This window comes from Myotis lucifugus, unplaced genomic scaffold (assembly GCF_000147115.1).
Source record: "Myotis lucifugus unplaced genomic scaffold, Myoluc2.0 scaffold_4, whole genome shotgun sequence".
NCBI classification, from domain to species: domain Eukaryota; kingdom Metazoa; phylum Chordata; class Mammalia; order Chiroptera; family Vespertilionidae; genus Myotis; species Myotis lucifugus.
Window position 1 is genome coordinate 1,065,685 of NW_005871052.1, and position 19,764 is coordinate 1,085,448.

Genomic DNA, 19,764 nt, shown 5'->3' on the forward strand with positions numbered 1-19,764 from the left:
TTATGAAGTGTCCTTCCTTATCTCTTGTTGTGACCTTCACTTTGAGGTCTATTTTGTCAGATATAAGTTTTGCTACCCCAGCTTTTTTTTTTTCATTTCCATTTGCCTGAAAGTTATTTTTCCATCCCTTCACTTTCAGTCTGTGTGCGCCTCTTTTTCTGAGGTGGGTCTCTTGTAGACAGCATATATATGGGTCATATTTTCTTATACTTTCAGCCACTCAATGTCTTTTGATTGGAGCATTTAGTCCATTTATGTTTAAAGTTATTATTGATAGGTATTTGTTGATAGCTATTTTTATTTTTTGTGCCTGTGTTCCTTCTTCCTCCTTTTGTTTTTCTTCTTTTTACAATAGTCCCTTTAGCATTTCTTGCATTGCTGGCTTGGTATTGATAAATTCCCTTAGCTTTTTGTTGTCTGTGAAGCTCCTGATTTCCCCTTCAATTTTGAATGATAGCCTTGCTGTGTAGAGCAACAGTTGCCAACCGGTGGTCCATGGACCACTGGTGGTCCATGATGTCCAAAAGGTTGGCGACTGCTGGGATAGAGTATTCTTGAATTCAGTCCCTTCCTTTGCATTACTTTGTATACTTCATTCTATTTCCTTCTGGCCTGAAGTGTTTCTGTTGAGAAATCATTTGATAATCTAATGGGAGATCTTTTGTAGGTAACTCTCTGTCTCTCTCTCACAGCCCTTAAGATTCTCTCTTTGTTGTTAATGTCTGCCATTGTAATTACGTGTCTTGGGGTGGGTCTTTGGGGTTCAACTTATTTGGGACTTTCTGCCAACACAACTTATTGAAGAGACTATCTTGACTCCACTGTATGTTCTTGCCTCCTTTGTCTAATATTAATTGATTGTAATGGCTTGGGTCGATTTCTGGTATCTCTATTCTGTTTCATTGATCTATATTCCTGTTTTGGGGCCAGTGCCAGGCTTTTTTATTACAGTGGCTTTGTAATATAACGTCATATTTGGTATTGTGATCCCTCCAACTTTGTTCTTCTTTCTCAAGTTTGCTGTATTCGGTGGCCTTTTTGGTTCCATATAAATATTTGGAGTATTTTTTCTAGATCTGTGAAATATGCCATTGGTATTTTAATGGGGATTACATTGAATCTGTAGATTGCTTTGGGTGGTTTGAACATTTTTGTGATGTTAATTCTACCAATTCATGAACACAGTGTATTCCTCCTTGTTTATATATCTCTCTATCTTTTTTTGAATGTCTGGTAATTTTCAAGTCCAGATTTTTTACCTCCTTGGTTAAATTTATTCCTAAGTATCTTAATTTTTTGTTGTTGTAGTACTAAATAGGATTGTTTGTTTAGTTTCTCATTCTGAGACTACATTATTGGTATATAAAAATGCTATAGATTTCTGAGTGTTAATTTTGTATCCTGCTACATTGTCAAATTCATTTATTAAATCTAGTAGTTTTTGGTAGAGTCTTTAGGGTTTTTTTATGTACGATATCATGTCATCTGCAAATAATGAGAGTTTTACTTCCTCCTTTTCTATTTTGATGCCTTTTATTTCTTCTTGTCTTCCAGTATTACGTTGAATAAGAGTGGTGAAAGCGGACATCCCTGTCTTGTTCCTGTTCTTAGGGGAAATGGTTTTAGTTTTTGCACATTGAATATGATGTTGGCTGTAGGTTTGTCATATAGGGCCTTTATTATCTTGAGGTATAATCCCGCTATTCCCACTTTGCTGAGAAGTTTTATCAAAAAAGGGTGCTGGATTTTGTCAAATGCTTTTTTTGGGGTCTACTGATATGAGCATGTGATTTTTGTCTTCCAGTTTGTTTATGTGATGTATGACATTTATAGATTTGCGGATATTGTACCAGCCTTGCATCCTCAGAATAAATCCCAGTTGGTCATGGTGTATGATCTTGTTGATATATTGTTGGATCCGATTTTCTATATTTTGTTGAGGATTTTAGCATCTATGTTCATCAAGGATATTGGCCTGTAGTTGTCTTTCTTTGTAGTGTCTTTGTCTGGTTTTGGAATTAGAATAATGCTGGCATCATAAAAAGACCTTGGAAGTATTCCTTCCTCTTGGATTGTTTAAAATAGTTTGAGGAGGAAAGGTATTAGTTTGGTAAAACTAGGTGATAGTTTGGTAAAACTCCCCTGTGAAGCCGTCTGGGCCAGGGCTTTTATTTGCTGGGAGTTTTCAGAATACTGCTCCTATTTCATCATTTGTTATTGGCCTATTCAGGTTTTATGATTCTTCCTGATTTAGTTTTGGAAGATTGTATTATTTTAGGAATTTGTCCATTTAATCCACATTGGCCAGTTTGTTGGCATATAGTTGTTCATAGTATTTTCTTACCATCCTTTTTATTTCTGTTGTGTCAGTGGTTACCTCTCTGCTTTTGTTTCTGATTTTATTTACTTGGGTCCTCTCTCTTTGTTTCTTGATCAGTGTGGCTAATGGTTCATCAATCTTGTTTATCTTTTCAAAGAACCAGGCTTGGTTTCATTGTTTGTTTGTTTTTAGCCTCTGTGTCATTATTTCTGCTGTAATCTTTATTATTTTTTATATACTGTGGCCTTTTCTTGTTCTTTTTCTAATTCTATAAGTTGTAGGGTTAAACAGTTTATTACAAATTTTTCTTGTTTTTTAAAGTAGGCCTATAGTACTATAAACTTCCCTCTCAAGACTGCTTTTGCTGTTTCCTAGAGATGTTACATTGTTGTGTTTTCATTTTCATTTGTTTTCTTGAATTTTCTGATTTCTTTCTTGATCTTGTTGGTAACCCATTCATTGTTTAATAACATGCTATTTTGCATTCATGTGTTGAGTGTTTTTACTGTAGTTGATTTCTAATTTCATGCTATTGTGATCTGAGAAGATGCTTGATATTGTTTCAATCCTCTTGAACTTCTGGAGACTTTTTTTTTATGTTCTAACATGTGGTCAATCTTTGAGAATGACCTGTCTGCAGTTAAGAATGTATATTCTGCTACTTTGGGGTGAAATGTTCTATAAAATGTCAGTAAAATCCATCTGATCCAGTGTGTCATTTAGAGTCACTGTTTCCTTGTTGGTTTTGTAAAATATTTTTTATTGATTTCAGAGAATAAAGGAGAAGGAGAGAGAGATAAAAACATCAATGATGAGAGAGAATCGTTGTTTGGCTGCTCCCTGTATGCCCCCCACTGGGGATCGATCTCTCAACCCAGGCATGTGCCCTGACCAGGAATCGAACCATGACCTCCTGGTTCATAGGTTAATGGCCAACCACTGAGCCATGCCGGCCAGGCTCCTTATTGATATTCTATGTGAAAGATCTATCCAGTGAAATCAGTGGAGTGTTAAAATGCATACTATGACTGTATTGCCGTTGATCTCTCCCTTAAAGTCCTCCAGAAGTTTTTTTTTTTGTTTGATTGTTTTTTGTTTTATTTGTTTTTTTTTGTTTTGTTGGTTTTTTTAATGTACTTAGGTATGCTTATATTGGGTGCATATATGTTTACCAGGGTTATAACCTCTTGTTGGATTGATCCCCTTAGTATTATGTAGTGACCTTTATTGTCGCTTGTGATGGCCTTCATTTTGAAGTCTATTTTGTCAGTATGAGTATTGGTATGCCAGCTTTTTAGTTGTTTCTATTTGCATGGAAAACTTCTCCATCCCTTCACTTTCATCCTCTGTGTGTTTTGTTCTGAGGTAGGTCTCTTGTGGAGAGCATATATTTGGGTCATGTTTTCATATCCATTCGGCTATCCAATGTCTTTTGATTGGAGCATTTAATCTATTTACATTTAAGGTTATTATTGATAGTTACTTGTTTATTTCCATTTTAATTCTTTATGCCTATATTACTCTCTCTCTAATTCTTATTATTATTACAGCATTTCCTTTAGCATTTCTTGCAGTGCTGGTTTGGTGGTAATAAACTTCTTTAACTATTTTTGTCTGGCAAACTCTTTATTTCACCATCTATTTTGAATGATGGCTTTCTTGGATATAATAATCTTAGTTTCAGTTCCTCGCTTTTCATTACCTTGAATACTTCATGCCATTCCCTTCTGGCCTATAGAGTTTCAGATGAGAAATCAGCTGATAGACTTATGGGAGCTCCTTTGTAGGTAACAGATTGGTTTTCTCTTGCTGCCTTTAAGATTCTCTGTCTTTAGTTTTTGGCATTTTAATTATGATGTGTCTGGGCATGGGCCTGTTTGGGTTCTTCTTGCTTGGGACTCTCTGTGCCTCCTGAACTTGTGTGACATTTTTTCCACCAGGTCAGGGAAGTTTTCTGGCATTATTTTTTCAAACACGTTTCTATCCCTTGCTCACTTTCTTCCCCTTCTACCGCACCTATTATGAGAATATTATTACATTTCTTATTGCCCTACAGCTCCCTTAGGCTTTCCTCCTGTGTTTTTGTGTTTTGTTTTTGTTTTCTTGTTTTTGTTTTTGTTTTTTTTTGTTTTTTGGTTCTCTGATTGAGTGATTTCTTCTACCTGTCTACTAATTCACTGATCCAATCCTTGGCTTTCCCTAATTTTCTGTGTATTCCTTCTACTGGGTTCTTTATTGGTGCTATGTCAATCTTCATAGTTACTACTAGAGGCCCGGTGCACAAAAATTAATGCCCTGGGGGGGGCAGGAATTCCCTCATCCCAGCCTACCCCCTCTCACAGTCTGGAAGCCCTCAGGGGGTGGCCTACTGATGGCTTAGGCTCACTCCCCTGTCCTCCCTTTGCAGGAGGCGACTAGACCAATCAGGGGAAGGCGCTGCCCCCATCAACCCGCTGCTGCTGCCAAAGCCGGCCACCCTAGCTGCAGACCCTCAGCCCTAGCTTCTTAGTGCTGGCCCCACCCTCTTCCCACCTGTGTGGGGGGGTGATCTGGGCCATGCCAGCTGGGTGAGGGGCTGTGGGAAGTTGAGGCACCGCGGTCACACCCTGTCCAGCCTCTTCGGAGGCTCCAGGACCACAGCACTGTTGCCTTGCCCAGCACCGCCTCTGTGGGTGGGACCATCCCAGGCCCACCTGCGCCGCTGCCTCTCCCAGCATCGCCTCTGTGGTAGGAGGGGCCGCACAGTGCAGATGGGACTGTCCCGGGCCCACAGGCGCTGCTGCCGCTCCCAGTGCTGCCTCTGTTGAAGGAGGGGCCTCCACCTCTCCCAGCGCCACCTCTGCGGAAGGTGGGGCCACAGCGCGGGTGGGACTGGACCAGGCCGCTCCCTCTCCTGCCTCTCCTGCACCAGCAGCCGCCCTTGCACTCACTGTGACTTTGTCCAGAAGGACATCTGGAAGACGTCTGGTCTAATTAGCATATTATCCTTTTATTAGTATAGATATCTTTTCTCATGCCATTGAGCATATTTGCCATCATTATGCTGGACTCTATGTCTGATAAATTTCTTGTCTCCATTTCATTTAGCTCATTTTCTGGAGAATTTTCTTGTTCTTTCATTTGGGACTTGTTTTGTTGTTGTTTGTTTGTTTATCTCCCCATTTTGGCTCCCTGTTTGGGTTTGTATCTGTGTATTAGGTTGATCTGCTAGTGATAACCTGAATGGTAAGCCAAGTTTTTTTCCCCCAGAGTCGTATCTCGTAACACCGACCCCTCAGTCCGCAGGCCGACGCTCTATCCACTGAGCCAAACCGGTTTCGGCTAAAGTGTGGAAAATTTATTACAAGCAGATTCAGACTCCCCTCAGGGGGAGAGGGGACCCCATAATGGGTTTCCCCTTAAAGCCTTGTAGTCCAGGCATATATATTTGCTATAAACCTGCTTATATATCTATCTGTATTGTCACCTGATTGATTCCCTCAGTTGTTCTTGCTCAGCAACAGACCTGAACTTTCCCTGTTTCTATGTGTTCTTTCTCTGTTCCTGTGCTGAACTTTCTCTGTTTCTATGTGTCAGTACACCTTATTGTTGCAGCCCTCCCTTGTTTCCCCATGCCTCCCGCTTTGAGTCCAGAAACATTTTATTATTTCTGCATGGTTGATTCCTGTGATTAAGCTGCTCAAACTACTGTGTCTGCCTCTGTCTATGTCCCACCTGTCTTTGTTTCCTACTGGACCCCTCCCCTGCCTGCATTTCAAGCTAACATCTCTCTCATTAGAAGTCCCAATCTCTAGTGTAGGACAATGTCCGATGCTATTTGTGACTGGGTCTGAGTACCCTTTTTGGAGGTATCAGCAATCCACAGCTTGCGGCTCCCTCTGTTGAGGTTGGGTGCCTTTGGAAAGGACCAAGATGTGTATCAGGGCCTGCTTTTCCTAGTCCAGGGCCTGGGATTAGATCAGACAAAGACTCAAAGCCTCCAGGGACCCACCTCTGCCTGCAGTTCCATTGACACTGAGACTTGTTTAGCTTCTGGCTATCCACCACAGGGTGGGGCTATAGGTCTTCCAACACTGTGGGGCAACTGCCTTCCTCCCAGGCTAAAACCACCTTGATAGCAAATGTCCTCAGGATAAAGGTTTCCTCCACAGAATGAGGGAATGACTCAGCACAGGAAACCAGGTTGGCTGCCCTCCAGGCTCCTACACCAGAGCCCCCAATCCTTGCTTCTGCTCACACAGCTCCAGTCCACTCGGCCCTCCCTCTGTCAGAGCCCAACGTGTGTCTGCACACAAAATTTTGTGCTTGGCCTTTTAAGTAGGTGCCAGCATTTCCAACCATTTCTCACTGGCAAACAGCAACCCTGCTGCTTTTCACAGCCAGATGTTAGGTGGGCACCTTTCTCAGTTCTGGTGTTCTGGGCTGGGGAGCCCATATTGGTGTTTAGACCCCAGAGTTCTCAGTGGGAACCCCCCACAGCTTAGGTATCCCTCTGGATCTTCAGCTGATACCTATGCGAGCCCAGCCAGCTCTTTCATGCGTCCACACTTCCTACCAGTCTCTGTGGTCTCCACTTTCCATCTTTGGTTATCAGTGTTCTCTCCAGTTAGTCTGTACTTTATTTTTCAGGGTGTTTTTACCTTATTTTATTTGTATTTCCAGTTTGGTCCTGAGAGAGTGTCAGTATGGCTTCAATTTATGCTACTGGCATTTTAGAATCTCTGTAATATTTATGCCAGTGAAATTATCACATTTTTTTCCAACATATCACCTATTCACTAAAATTTGTTAAAAATATCAGTAAATTAATAACAAAAAAATTATCTTTGTTCTAGATAAAAAGAGAAGTTCATGTTTATTTCTTAGTCCTTTATGCTTTCTTCCTATGATAACATGTACTATTTAAAAAGTCCTAGATAATAGTTATAATAGAGCTAATTTTTTATATATAACAAGATTTAAGAAATACACTGAGCTAGAAACTGACATTTTTTCATTCACTTGCTTTTATTACTTAATTGAAGTTTGGCTTCTTTTTTCCCCCTCTTCCTTTTCTTATGCTTTGTGCCTGTTCATACACTATAAGGAGTAATTTGTAATTCGGACATTAAAAATCCTTAATGGTGTATTTTCCTGCTGCTGCCCTAATTGAGAGTCATTGAGGTCACAACCAGTCGTATTTGTTCTACTCTTAGTGATTAACTTGCATCTCTTCTGAAACAGAACTAGTCAGACTGCTGAAACCGGTTTGGCTCAGTGGATAGAGCGTCGGCCTGCGGACTGAAGGGTCCCGGGTTCGATTCCGGTCAAGGGCATGTACCTGGGTTGCGGGCACATCCCCAGTGGGAGATGTGCAGGAGGCAGCTGATCGATGTTTCTCTCTCATCGATGTTTCTAACTCTCTATCTCTCTCCCTTCCTCTCTGTAAAAAATCAATAAAAAATATATATATTATAAAAGAACTAGTCAGATAATATCACAGAAAGCTTTAAATAATTTTTCCTGTTCTTTCGATTTTTTTCTGTTTCAAGTCAGAAACATTTTTTAAAAAGAGGATATGCCATGTGTTTATGTATCCCAACCTGTTCTCTGCTCATTGAGGTTAAACAGGAAAGTTTTGAAAGCCAGTTAGAAATACCCCAGCATGTAAACACTGATCAATGATGTATCATTTATTTAGCACTCCATAATGTCCTGTAGACTCTCCAAATCTAGTCTTTAGGTAGCTGAAATGTATTCTTTCAGGGTTGAAATTTTTATTTTTTAAATAGTTATCTTTCTAGCTTGTCTCATTTCTTTGACATTCTATACTGAATATATGAAACATTTTAACCTTTTTCTTATAACTTAGGAATAGCATAAACATTATTTATTATATACCATTGTAACCCAGTAATGCCCTTGAGGCCTATTGAGGTGTTGAGGCCTATTTGTTCTTTTGCTAAATGACCCTATACTGTCATGCTTTTATCATTTCTTGCATCTACATTTTATATGTCTTCCTCCAGCTGTTTTCATGCAGCTGTCAGGATGTTTTTTCTGGCAGCACTTTTCACTGAACTCCCTTGTTTGCTGCTTATTATCTACACAAGGCCAAAAAACAAGACAGCCAAAATTGTTGAAATTGCGTGTAATATAATCAAGTTCTGAGCTTATGGTTGTTATTCTGTGGGCATGATACCACCTACTTTTAAGTGCTGAAAAGCCTTTTTAGGGAGAGTGGGGGTTATACTTCCTGGTTTTTGGTTGTTTGTAAAAGACCTCTGAGTAAGTAAGATGTTACTGTAATTGTAATATAAACACAGGTCAATATTAGTTAAGTTGGTATTTTGATACAATGATAGCAAATCATTGTTACCCATTAGGGTTGCTTTTCTAAGCAAACCTAAGTTAGTCTAGTTATTTTTTAAAAAATAGTAATGATGTGTGGCCCGTGTGGTTCAGTGATTGAGCGTCAGCCTTTGAACCAGGAGGTCACGATTTGATTCCCAATCAGGGCACATGCTGGGGTTGCGGGCTCAATCCCCAGTAGCGGGCACACAGGAGGCAGCTGATCGATGTTTCTCTCTCATCATTGATGTTTCTGTCTCTCTCTCTCCCTCTCCCTTCCCCTCTATAAATCAATTTTTAAGTTTCTCTCTCCTAAGCTTATGTGATTTAAGTTATTGAGATTTTTAAATATTTTAAATTTATTTCTTGTGTTTTCCAAAGCTGAACAAGTCGTATTTTTCACACACATAGTTCATCTTTCAGAACATACCTGACATCTGTATTTTGTACTATTCTTTTCTTAATCCTGAATGAATCCAATATATTTATTTTTAAAAAAAATCATTTGTAAATGAGCAAAATGTTATCTCTGCAACCCTTCTGTTTCATATTTAGGTTCAGACACTTTACAGTACTTAAATCATATTCTAGGCAGTTTGAAATCTGTTTGCTTTTTTCAAAATAATAATTTATCAGTAACAGCTGGTTTATTCAGGGATTTGGTGTTACAGGATGTTATTTGTTTGTGATATGATTATATATTTGTGAATATATATAATCATATGTATAAAATAATAAATAATCAAGAATACTATGTAGGTACTGATTTATATAATCTTTTCTGCTTTTATGACCCTATAAAGAAAATGTTATATGCCTTTCATAAAAATGAGTTTACATAATGATTTGAAGCAATCATTGGTGTCTGTTTTATTTGTTTTTGAAAATGTGTCTATATAAATTATTTTTATTAGTAGTGTCACAATCCACAGATTTGATTTTACAAGTAAAGTTATTTTTTCTTCCTGATTTCAAGTTGACATTCAAAGGTGTTTTTCATTAAATTCTATTGAGAAAGTACAAGCTGACTCTAGAGTTATTCTGGAATTTTTCATGGGTGGATTCAAAAACCAAATTGTGTATTCATATGTCATCAAACTCAGTTCCTTACTTGGTGTCATAAAGGAAATGTGTTTCTGAACTTTTCTATCTTATTAACATAGTCATATATTCTTACTAAACTATATTACATGAGTTACATTTGGCCTTTATGCCTATATGAAAGACAAGCTATGAGCCACATTGATCCCTATTTACACAAATTATGTATTCCTAGTTAGGTTGCACTAAGAAATGCATTTGCTGACTAGCCCACACATAGTTTCTTTAAATGCATTTGGAACAATTTATGCCTACTTACACAAAGTAAAATGACTACTCTATGTGATAATCTCAGAAGCTTGAGAAATAGATTTCCTACTTTTTTCAGCAAGCATTTACTTAGATTTTACACTCACACTTCTAATGCCATCAGCTTTTGGTTTAAAATCTGTCATCATTGAAAAAAGCATGGCCGATGAAAAGGGAGTTAGAGTCATAAAACTTTAGAACTAGAAAAAGGTCTTATAGGTAAACTAATTACACCCCTTTCACTTAATAATGAGGATGCTTAGGCCAGAGAGGTAAACTGACTTGGCCAAGTAGATACTGAGAGCAATATCACACTAGATCTGCATAACCATTCTCTAGTCTAGTCTATCACTCTGCTACTGTACATTAGACTTCTCACTTTTAAATGTGCTCATTGTTATACAAATTCTGAGTAGAAATACTACTTCTCTTGTGTCTAATTAAAAAAAAAAAACTTGTGCCCTGACTGGTTTGGCTCAGTGGATAGAGCGTCGGCCTGCAGACTGAAGGGTCCCAGGTTCGATTCCGGTTAAGGGCATGTACCTGGGTTGTGGGCACATCCCCAGTAGGGGGCGTGCAGGAGGCAGCTGGTCGATGTTTCTCTCTCATCGATGTTTCTAACTCTATCCCTCTCCCTTCCTCTCTGTAAAAAAATCAATAAAATATATTTTTAAAAAAACTTGTAAGAGAGCAGTAGCTTATTATATGACAGATCACTCTTCTAAACCCAGTGTTAGAGAACTGAAAGTGTGTTCTTATTTCTAGTTTGGTGTTGATGATGTATACTTCTGAACATCAGATGCTCTTTGTTTCAGTGATGCTGTCTGTGACTGGCACTTCACCCAAGTTTTTTCAAGTATGACCCTTACGTTCTATGAATTAAATCTTATTTTGCACCAAGGTTTCTTTAATGCCAACAAAAATCTAAGTATATTGCCGACAGAGGAATTGTGACAGAGAACACATTTTGTTATCTTTTAGCCCATTAAGCCTTTAAGCAGTTGCTAAACGAGTTGAAAGAAACATAGTTTATAAATGGTAGTCAGTGTTTAAATATTTTCTAGAGTCAGTTATAATTTCACATGATGCCAGTAAGTATCATGTGATACTTCTGTATATCCACTTCTAGTATATCTTCAAAATCTTAGTAATAGGTGTTAATTGGTACTAATGAATGTAATATTTTTAGGAAAGTGCTTGCCCCATCTGATCATTTATTGAGCAAGTTAATCCTGTGGAAAATAATTAAAGTTACAGGATGCAAAGAAGCATTTTTATACAAAGTTAAATTTTAGTAGAAATGTGGTAATATATGTTTCATTTTGTGATTACCTTAATGCCTTAGGCCTTTAAACTTTTTATCATGTACCCCTTGAACACTTATAAGTTGAAATACACAATTTTTCGTCATAATCAAATAATTGCCAAGAATGTAGTTTCTAAGTTTATAAGCATTAATAATATAATAGTAAAACTATAATATCACTTTTTAAAATGTATTCAGTTGAATTAAATACCAGAGATATTTGATGCCCATTATCACCCATTTAAAAAAAAAACATGGAAATGTAATTTTTAAAAAATTTTCTTGGACAGTAAGCCTCTGGATTAAACAATACAATTATTATTTGTATAAAATTGATCAAATGATAATTATAATTTTAATTAAGGGTCATTAAACAAAAATAAATATATGGAAATGCATTGCTTAATAAAGTGGAAGGAGGCTATGGTTGAGCATCTGGACAATGACATCCTTCTAATTTTTATACCTGGTGAAAAGTCCTCTTGTATCTTTGTACACATCTTAGTTTTTTGTTTTTGTTTTTTTTTTAAATATATTTTATTGATTTTTTACAGAGAGGAAGGGGAAGAGATAGAGAGCCAGAAACATCGATGAGAGAGAAACATCGATCAGCTGCCTCCTGCACACTCCCCACTGGGGATGTGCCCGCAACCAAGGTACATGCCCTTGACCGGAATCGAACCTGGGACCCTTGAGTCCGCAGGCCGATGCTCCATCCACTGAGCCAAACCGGTTAGGGCCACATCTTAGTTTTATGATCCCTGCCTTATGTGGCAGGCTGCACCGTGGACAGGAGATTATTATAATTACTCAACATCATTTCGTGACTAACACCAGACACTCTAGAGGCAGCCCAGGTTGGCTTGAATTCCAGGTCTGAGTTCCAGTTCTTCCTTTTATTAATTGCTTGGCTTTGGAAAATCTGCTTAACTCCAGTGTTCCTCTGTTTTCCCCCCCGTAAAGTGAGTATCACAGTTGGTTTTTGCATAGGTGAAATAAAATACTACTTCTAACATGCTTAGAATAGTGTCTGACAAATGTAGGTTAGCTGTACAGTCAATTCTACATAATCTTTTAAATTCTCTTGAGAATTTTATAGGCACATCTTAAAATGTTTGTGAACATTTTTCAGACAGATTTAAATAATTTCAGGATTATCCATTTATACTTTTCTTACCTCTACCCTGGTTGATTAGATAATTTTCTACATTTCATATAAGAAAGTAGGAAAATTTTCCCTGTTCATGTGTATGCATACATATATTTGTGGGCATACATGTGTCTGTTTAAGCCTATGAGTACTTAATGTCTGCCTATGAAAGGGAATATTTATTGAATGCACACTGTGACAATTATATCTGACAAAGAAGCGAAAAATTGACTCTAAAACTTCACCTTACAAAGGAATGACAAGAGGCATGAAGATTGATAAACCGATTTTGAAAATAATCTGAATTTAAAAAAATAACATAATCTGTAATCTTTCTGATTTGAAGAGAAGTAGTGAATTCAGAGTAACCTATACAAGGAAGTAACATAGGCAACAGGAAAAGTAAGATGAGTAGGGGAAAAAATGGCCAATTATATCTTAAATTTGTAGATAAATTAATAAGGTAGCATCAATGTGAAATCAAGGTGTAGATATTAAAATTCAGGCTATGAATTTCTTTATTTTTCTAAGAATTATTATAAAAATCATTTAAGTACAAGATGCTTATCTGACTTCATTACTAGAAATTTTTGCTAGCACTCCCTGAACTTTGTTATATTGTTAGGAAACAAAGGATATAATTGCGCCAGTGTATTTCTTTTATGTATCCTGTTTTACAGAACCAGAAGTTTATCATTAAGATGTTTTTTTAAAATACATTTTTTATAAATTTATATTTATGTTTATCTCCTTTTTCCCTAGTATGCATTAGTTGAATAGGAAAGAACTGGAAAAATGAGAACTTTGACATGAACATTGATATTTTATGAGACTGTGGGATGAGATGAGAGGACAGTTTTTCTTGAGTGTTATAGCAGGTATTTCTGCCATTGTAGTTCTATACTCTGTTTAATTCAGCAATTATCCGAAGAGCTTAAACTCCCTCCCACCAAATTAATATAGCATTTGAAAAATATAACTTAATTAGGAAAAATTTCGTTGTGAAGGTTATTATACCTTTTGAAATAATTAGTACCATACATCCTACAATATCCCAGAACCAATGGGAATCTTTGTTAAATTTATGCAAAAACATTCCTTAAATAAGGTAGATCTTTTATTACGTCATACATAAGACAGGAACCCTCTTAAAATATCAATTATTTTGGTAGATCTGAAACAAATAAATACTACAAAATTTGATTTTAGCACACATGGTTAAGAGTCCGTCAATTTATGCTTAGATATATAGAGACAGAATAGTTGAATGTGGAATGAATTTTAATAAAAAGATTCCTATTCTGATGTTGGCGCTCATGGATAAACTTTCAACTATCTTCTTATGTTTTTATTTTTTAAAGTCTAGCAGTCTGAAATAAACTTTTAGAAAAGAAGTGGATGTATTTTTCTACTGGTGATTTGGGGGAAGGAATTTCTCAGTATGTACTGTTCTCTAATATAGTCTCTCTGCCATTATCCTATCCCTCCCAAGCCCTTTCCAGGACCATAAGAATTTCTCGCATTTAGGGGTCCCCTTAGCCCTTTCTTTCAGTACATAGACCTTTTCATCCTCCCTTTACCTCTGTGTGTAAGCCTTTAGGAATTCTAAGTGCATTAGACTACAGTATTTTATATCTGTGAAGGGCTGTTTTTGGTACATGATATTCTCTAACCCTAACATTCTCTGAGGTCCAAGTCCTATCTATCATATATATATATATTTTATGCAAAGAGTCCCCTCAGGAGTTCCACCCAGAGACCGGAAGTTTGATCGCTCGCTATGATGTGCGCTGACCACCAGGGGCAGTGCAGAATGGAAGGCCCTGGCCAGCAGCCAGAAGGCCCCAATCGGCTCTGATTGCCGGCCACGCCTAGGGACCCTACCCATGCACGAAGTTCGTGCACCAGGCCTCTATTGATTTTATAAATGCAAAAGGAAGCGATTTGGAATTTCTGAAAATATTATAGATTCCTTTAACTTGTGCTATTTTATGAACTTTCAAGTAGATACAGGATTCAAACTAAGCCAACAGTCTTTGCCCAAAAAGTTTCTTTGAGAACCCTATAATGACTAGATGCTTTGTTCTTAACTTATCAGTAAAGTTTGTATAAATGGGTTCTTCGGTCTGATGAAATGTTCTCTAGGTAAATAAATATTGCATTTCCAATCTTTTTTACACAATTATTTTGCTTAGCAATACTTTATCAACCTGCTTTGGGAATGTCATAAGGATAACATAAGGTCTTTCTCTGAATAAATGCTTTCCTAAGCTTTTCTAATCTGCTGGTTTTACAAAACGAACCAGCAACTACTACTTCTTCTTAGGCCTCAGTGTGCTCTAGCATAGTTATTAGTTAGCACATATGTTAGCAATTTGGTTAACAAACACAGCATATTTTTATAGTTTTTACAATTCCCCCTATTGCTAGATTATAAATTTCTTGAAATCCGCAGCCATGGCTTGCTCAACTCTCTGTTTCCCATGGAAACAGCTTAGTGCCTTGAATATGAGTACTCAGTGAAATTCATGGTAAGCAGAAACTAAAAATATTTCTTTTTAAACAGATTTGGTTCATCTGACTTGCACATCTTCAAAAACAGCAAGAGAAGATTTAGAACCAGTTGTACAGAAATTGTTCATTCCATATACCGAAATGGAGATGGGTAAGAACAATAATCATCTATAATAATAAAAGCATAAATGCTAATTAGACTGGCCATCCTTCCAGACGACCTTCCAGATGAAGCTGGGGCTACAAGGGAATACCAGGTCCCAGATGTCTGCCGGCAGTTGGAGGGAAGCCCGAGTATCGGGTCCCTGCCAGAGGCCAAAGGGAAGCCTGGGTCCCGGGTGCCAGAGGGAAGCCAGTGCCAGCAGCCAAGGGAAGGAAGGCCTACTCTTGCATGAATTTCGTGCATTGGGCCTCTAGTAAACAATATTCATGATTGAAAGGTAATGTAACCACCTTACTCCTCTTAAATTTCTCATGAAGGTTTCTACAATCTGAACTGAAATGTGAAGTAATCAGCAACAATGCTTACATATTTTATTAGGATAATTGAGCACATTCTTTTCCTAAAAATGGGAAAATATTCACTCCATAATGGTAAAGGAAAAATAGACATCACTCACACAATATATAATTAAGTGAAAAAAATGTACATTTATATGTATACATACATGCATAGAAAAAAGACTGCCAGAAATCTCAATTTTAGTGGGGTTGGGGACAATTTTTTTTTCTTTTTACATTTTCTTTATTTTACAGGTGTTGTACAAAGAGTATATATTCCTTTATCAGAAAAAAGTGTCTTCATCTATGAAAAAAATGGTTCATCTGAGAGAAGAAAATATCGATTGACAAATGTAGTAATACTTCCTAACTAATTATTGTCTTTCAAATGCATAGCATGTTAGTGATCTGATAAATATTTAGTTCTCAAAATAGATATGCCACCATGCTACTTATTCATGGTGGAAAAATACTTTTCAACCACGGATTTTTTTTTATTGTTTAAAGTATTAGATATGAATCCTTTTTCCCCCATTGACCCCTCCCGGGCCACTCCCACCACCCAGGACAAGCCCCCAACACCCCACTGTCTGTGTCCATTGGTTATGCTAATATGCATTCATTCAAGTCCTTTGGTTCATCTCTTAACGCCCCCCCTCCCACCCTTCCCTGCCTTCCCTCAGGTTGGATGGTCTGTTCAGTGTTTCTCTGTCTCGGGATCTATTTTTGTTCATCAGTTTATGTTGTTCATTATATTCCACAAATGAGTGAGATCATGTGATATTTATCTTTCTCCGACTGGCTTATTTCGCTTAGCATAATCGAAATAGCTGGTTTTACAAAATGAACCAGCAACTACTACTTCTTCTTAGGCCTCAGTGTGCTCTACTGGTGTTTTGGGGGAAGCTCCATCCATGCTGTTGCAAATGGTAAAAGTTCCTTCTTTTTTATAGCAGCATAGTATTCCCTTGTGTAGATGTACCACAGTTTTTTAATCCACTCATCTGCTGATGGGCACTTAGGCTGTTTCCAAATCTTAGCTATTGTAAATTGTGCTGCTATGAACATAGGGGTGCATATATCCTTTCTGATTGGTGTTTCTGATTTCTTGGGATATATTCCTAGAAGTGGGATTACTGGGTCAAATGGGAGTTCCATTTTTATCTTTTTGAGGAAATGCCATACTGTTTTCCACAGTGGTTGCACCAGTCTGCATTCCCACCAGCAGTGCATGAGGGTTCCTTTTTCTCCACATCCTCTCCAGCACTTGTCATTTGTCGATTTGTTGATGATAGCCATTCTGACAGGTGTGAGATGGTACCTCATTATTGTTTAGATTTGCATCTCTGGGATGATTAGTGACTTTGAGCAAGCCATTATATTCAATTAATATTTGACAAAGGAGGCAAGAGCATACCATGGAGTCAAGACAGTCTCTTCAATAAATGGTGTTGGGAAAATTGGTCAGATACATGCAAAAAAATGAAACTAGACCACCAACTTACACCGTACACAAAAATAAACTCAAAATGGATATGGGACTTAAACGTAAGATGGGAAACCATAAAAACCTTTGAATTATCCATAGGCAGCAAAATATCAGACATATGTCATAGCAATATCTTTACCATGACGGTTCCTAGGGCAATGGAAACTAAGGAGAAAATAAACAAATGGGAATACATCAAAATAAAAGGCTTCTATACAGCAAAAGAAACCATCAACAAAACAACAAGAAAGCCCGCTGCATGAGAGAACATATTTGCCAATGTTATCTCCAATAAGGGTTTAATGTCCAAAATTTACAGGGAATACTTACAACTTAACAAAAGGAAGATAAAAAAGCTAATCAAAAAATGGGCAAAGGACCTAAATAGACACTTTTCAAAAGAGGACATACAGAAGGCCAAGAGACATATCAACCACGGATTTTTAATCTTATCTCCTTATATCATTGGATAGCTCTTGTAGTTGTGAATGGAGCCAATTAGAGTATGTTTTCTGTATAAGTGATTTAAAAAAGCCTGGTGGATCTTCATTTATATGAAATAATGGTAATTTTTATTATAAGATTTGCATATCCTTTTGAACCTTGGCCAGTTTCCTCATTGACTCAAATTTATTCCTTTTCATTGGATGTGACATTTGTTCAGAAAACTATTTTTTTACTCCTACATAGTATTTCCTTTTAGTTCATCTCCTGTGTATTTTACTTGTTTTCTTAATATAGAGATAGTGTGTAGATAGTCATTTATCCCATCTAATAAAGAGGGAATATGCTAATTGACCCTCACACCATCACAAAGGATGGTGGTGCCCACAGCCAATAAGGAGGGAATATGCTAATTGACTGCCCTGCCCTCAAAGATGGTGGCACCCACAGCCAATAAGGATAAAATATGCTAATATACTGCCCCGCCCTCAAAATAGCAGCGCCCACAGCCAATGAGGGAATATGCTAATTGACTGCCCCACGCTCAAAGTTGGCGGCGCCCACAGCCACAAGATGGCCGGCAGGGGAGGGCAGTTGTGGGCAATCAGGCCAGCAGGGGAGGGCAGTTGGGGGCAATCAGGCCGGCAGGGAGGGCAGTTGGGTGTGACCGGGGCAGCAGGGGAGGGCAGTTGGGGGCATCCGGGCCAGCAAGGGAGGGCAGTTGGGGATGACTGGGCCAGCAGGGGATTGCAGTTGGGGGCACCTGGGCCAGCAGGGGAGCAGTTAGGCATCGATCAGGCTGGCAGGGGAATGGTTAGGAGGTGATCAGGCTGGCAAGCAGAGTGGTTAGGGGCAATCAGGCAGGCAGGCAGGAGAGTGTTTGGGAGCCAGTAGTCCCATATTGTGAGAGGGATGTCTGACTGCCGGTTTCGGGCCTAAACTGGCAGTCGGACATCCCCCGAGGGGTCCCAGATTGGAGAGGGTGCAGGCTGGGCTGAGTGACACCCCCCTCAAATGCATGAATTTCATGCACCAGGCCTCCAGTATTTATATAAAAACACAAACTGCTCTATTCTCTGGAGCTAATAACAATATAAATTAATTAACTTATTTTTTAGCTGCCAGAATAAATCCCTACAATCTAAAAATTTACTTCACTTTAGTTTGTAATTTAATTTGTTTCATAATTGCATTTTCTTCATTGGAAAGTCTCATATAAATGTTTAGAATATTATTAAACATTTTATTACAACATTATAGTACATGATAATATTCCTAAACCTGATTTGGAATCATAGTTTTATCTTTGGCTTTAATTTCTTCATTTATAAAAGCTCTGAACCCCTTCTTTATTTCTGAAATTTTTAAATATGTTTTGTTTAATTTATAGTATGATAGTCTCAAATAATATACTAAATTTGAATCTTGTATCATTGTTCTTCAGTTTTTAAATGCATTTAATTGTTCTTTCTTAAAAAATCAAGTGAGGAAATTACATGTTCATTACTTAGCTTCCTCTAGCCATTTTAGATTTTTAAACATTAATCTTAATGTTGAAAGTGATCCCATTTTGAAATGATGTATTGTTTAGGACCTGAGTAAAATTCTTTAGTAAGAACTCTGTGCTCTGAGGGGTCCTCAGGTGCACTGAGGCACTGAGAGGCTACTTTTCACTAACATATAGGCCTTTTTATCATCAGGATGAGGTAGTGGTCATATTTTAATTAAAATGTCAGAACAAATACTGTTGGAGTTATTGAAAATGAATCACCAGATAAAGTGAGCACTGGGCCATGGCAGGTCAAAGAGGCAAAGTCACCTGGAGAAGAGAACTCAATTCATTTTCCTGCCTAAATGAGGAAGAAGGAACTTTATGAGCAATGTGAACTTTTAACACATTAAAGCACATTCCTCTCTGTAGCAAAACCCACTGTTTTTACAGATTGATGGCTCTTCTCATTATGTTTTGATTATTTGACAATGATATGAAACCTTATTCTTTAGAGCATTGTAAATATTTTGTTTTAAAATATGTGCCAAAGAGCCCTAGCCTGTTTGGCTCAGTAGATAGAGTGTCGGCCTGCGGACCAAAGGGTCCTGGGTTCGATTCTGGTCAAGGGCACGTACCTAGGTTGCAGGCTCCTCCTCGGCCCGGACCCTGGTCAGGGCTCGTGTAGGAGGCAACCAATTGATGAGTTTCTCTCACATCAATATTTCTCTCTGTCTTTCCCTCTCTCTTCCACTCTCTCTAAAAATCAATGGGAAAATATCCTCAGGTAAAGATTAAAAAATAAAATAAAATGTGTGCCAAAGGAATAACTTTATTTGAGATTTTTTTCTTTTTATTTGAATTCTATATT

General features: G+C 37.8%; 1 protein-coding gene across 1 annotated transcript in view; it reads left to right on the top strand.

Moving 5' to 3' along the window:
• The window catches only part of CHM (CHM, Rab escort protein 1), a 245,439-nt gene that overhangs the window by 211,104 nt on the left and 14,571 nt on the right, over positions 1–19,764 (top strand). The window contains exon 13 of the mRNA XM_006082803.3: positions 15,023–15,121. Coding sequence (XP_006082865.1) covers positions 15,023–15,121 — 99 coding nt within the window. The remainder of the gene's footprint in view (positions 1–15,022; positions 15,122–19,764) is intronic.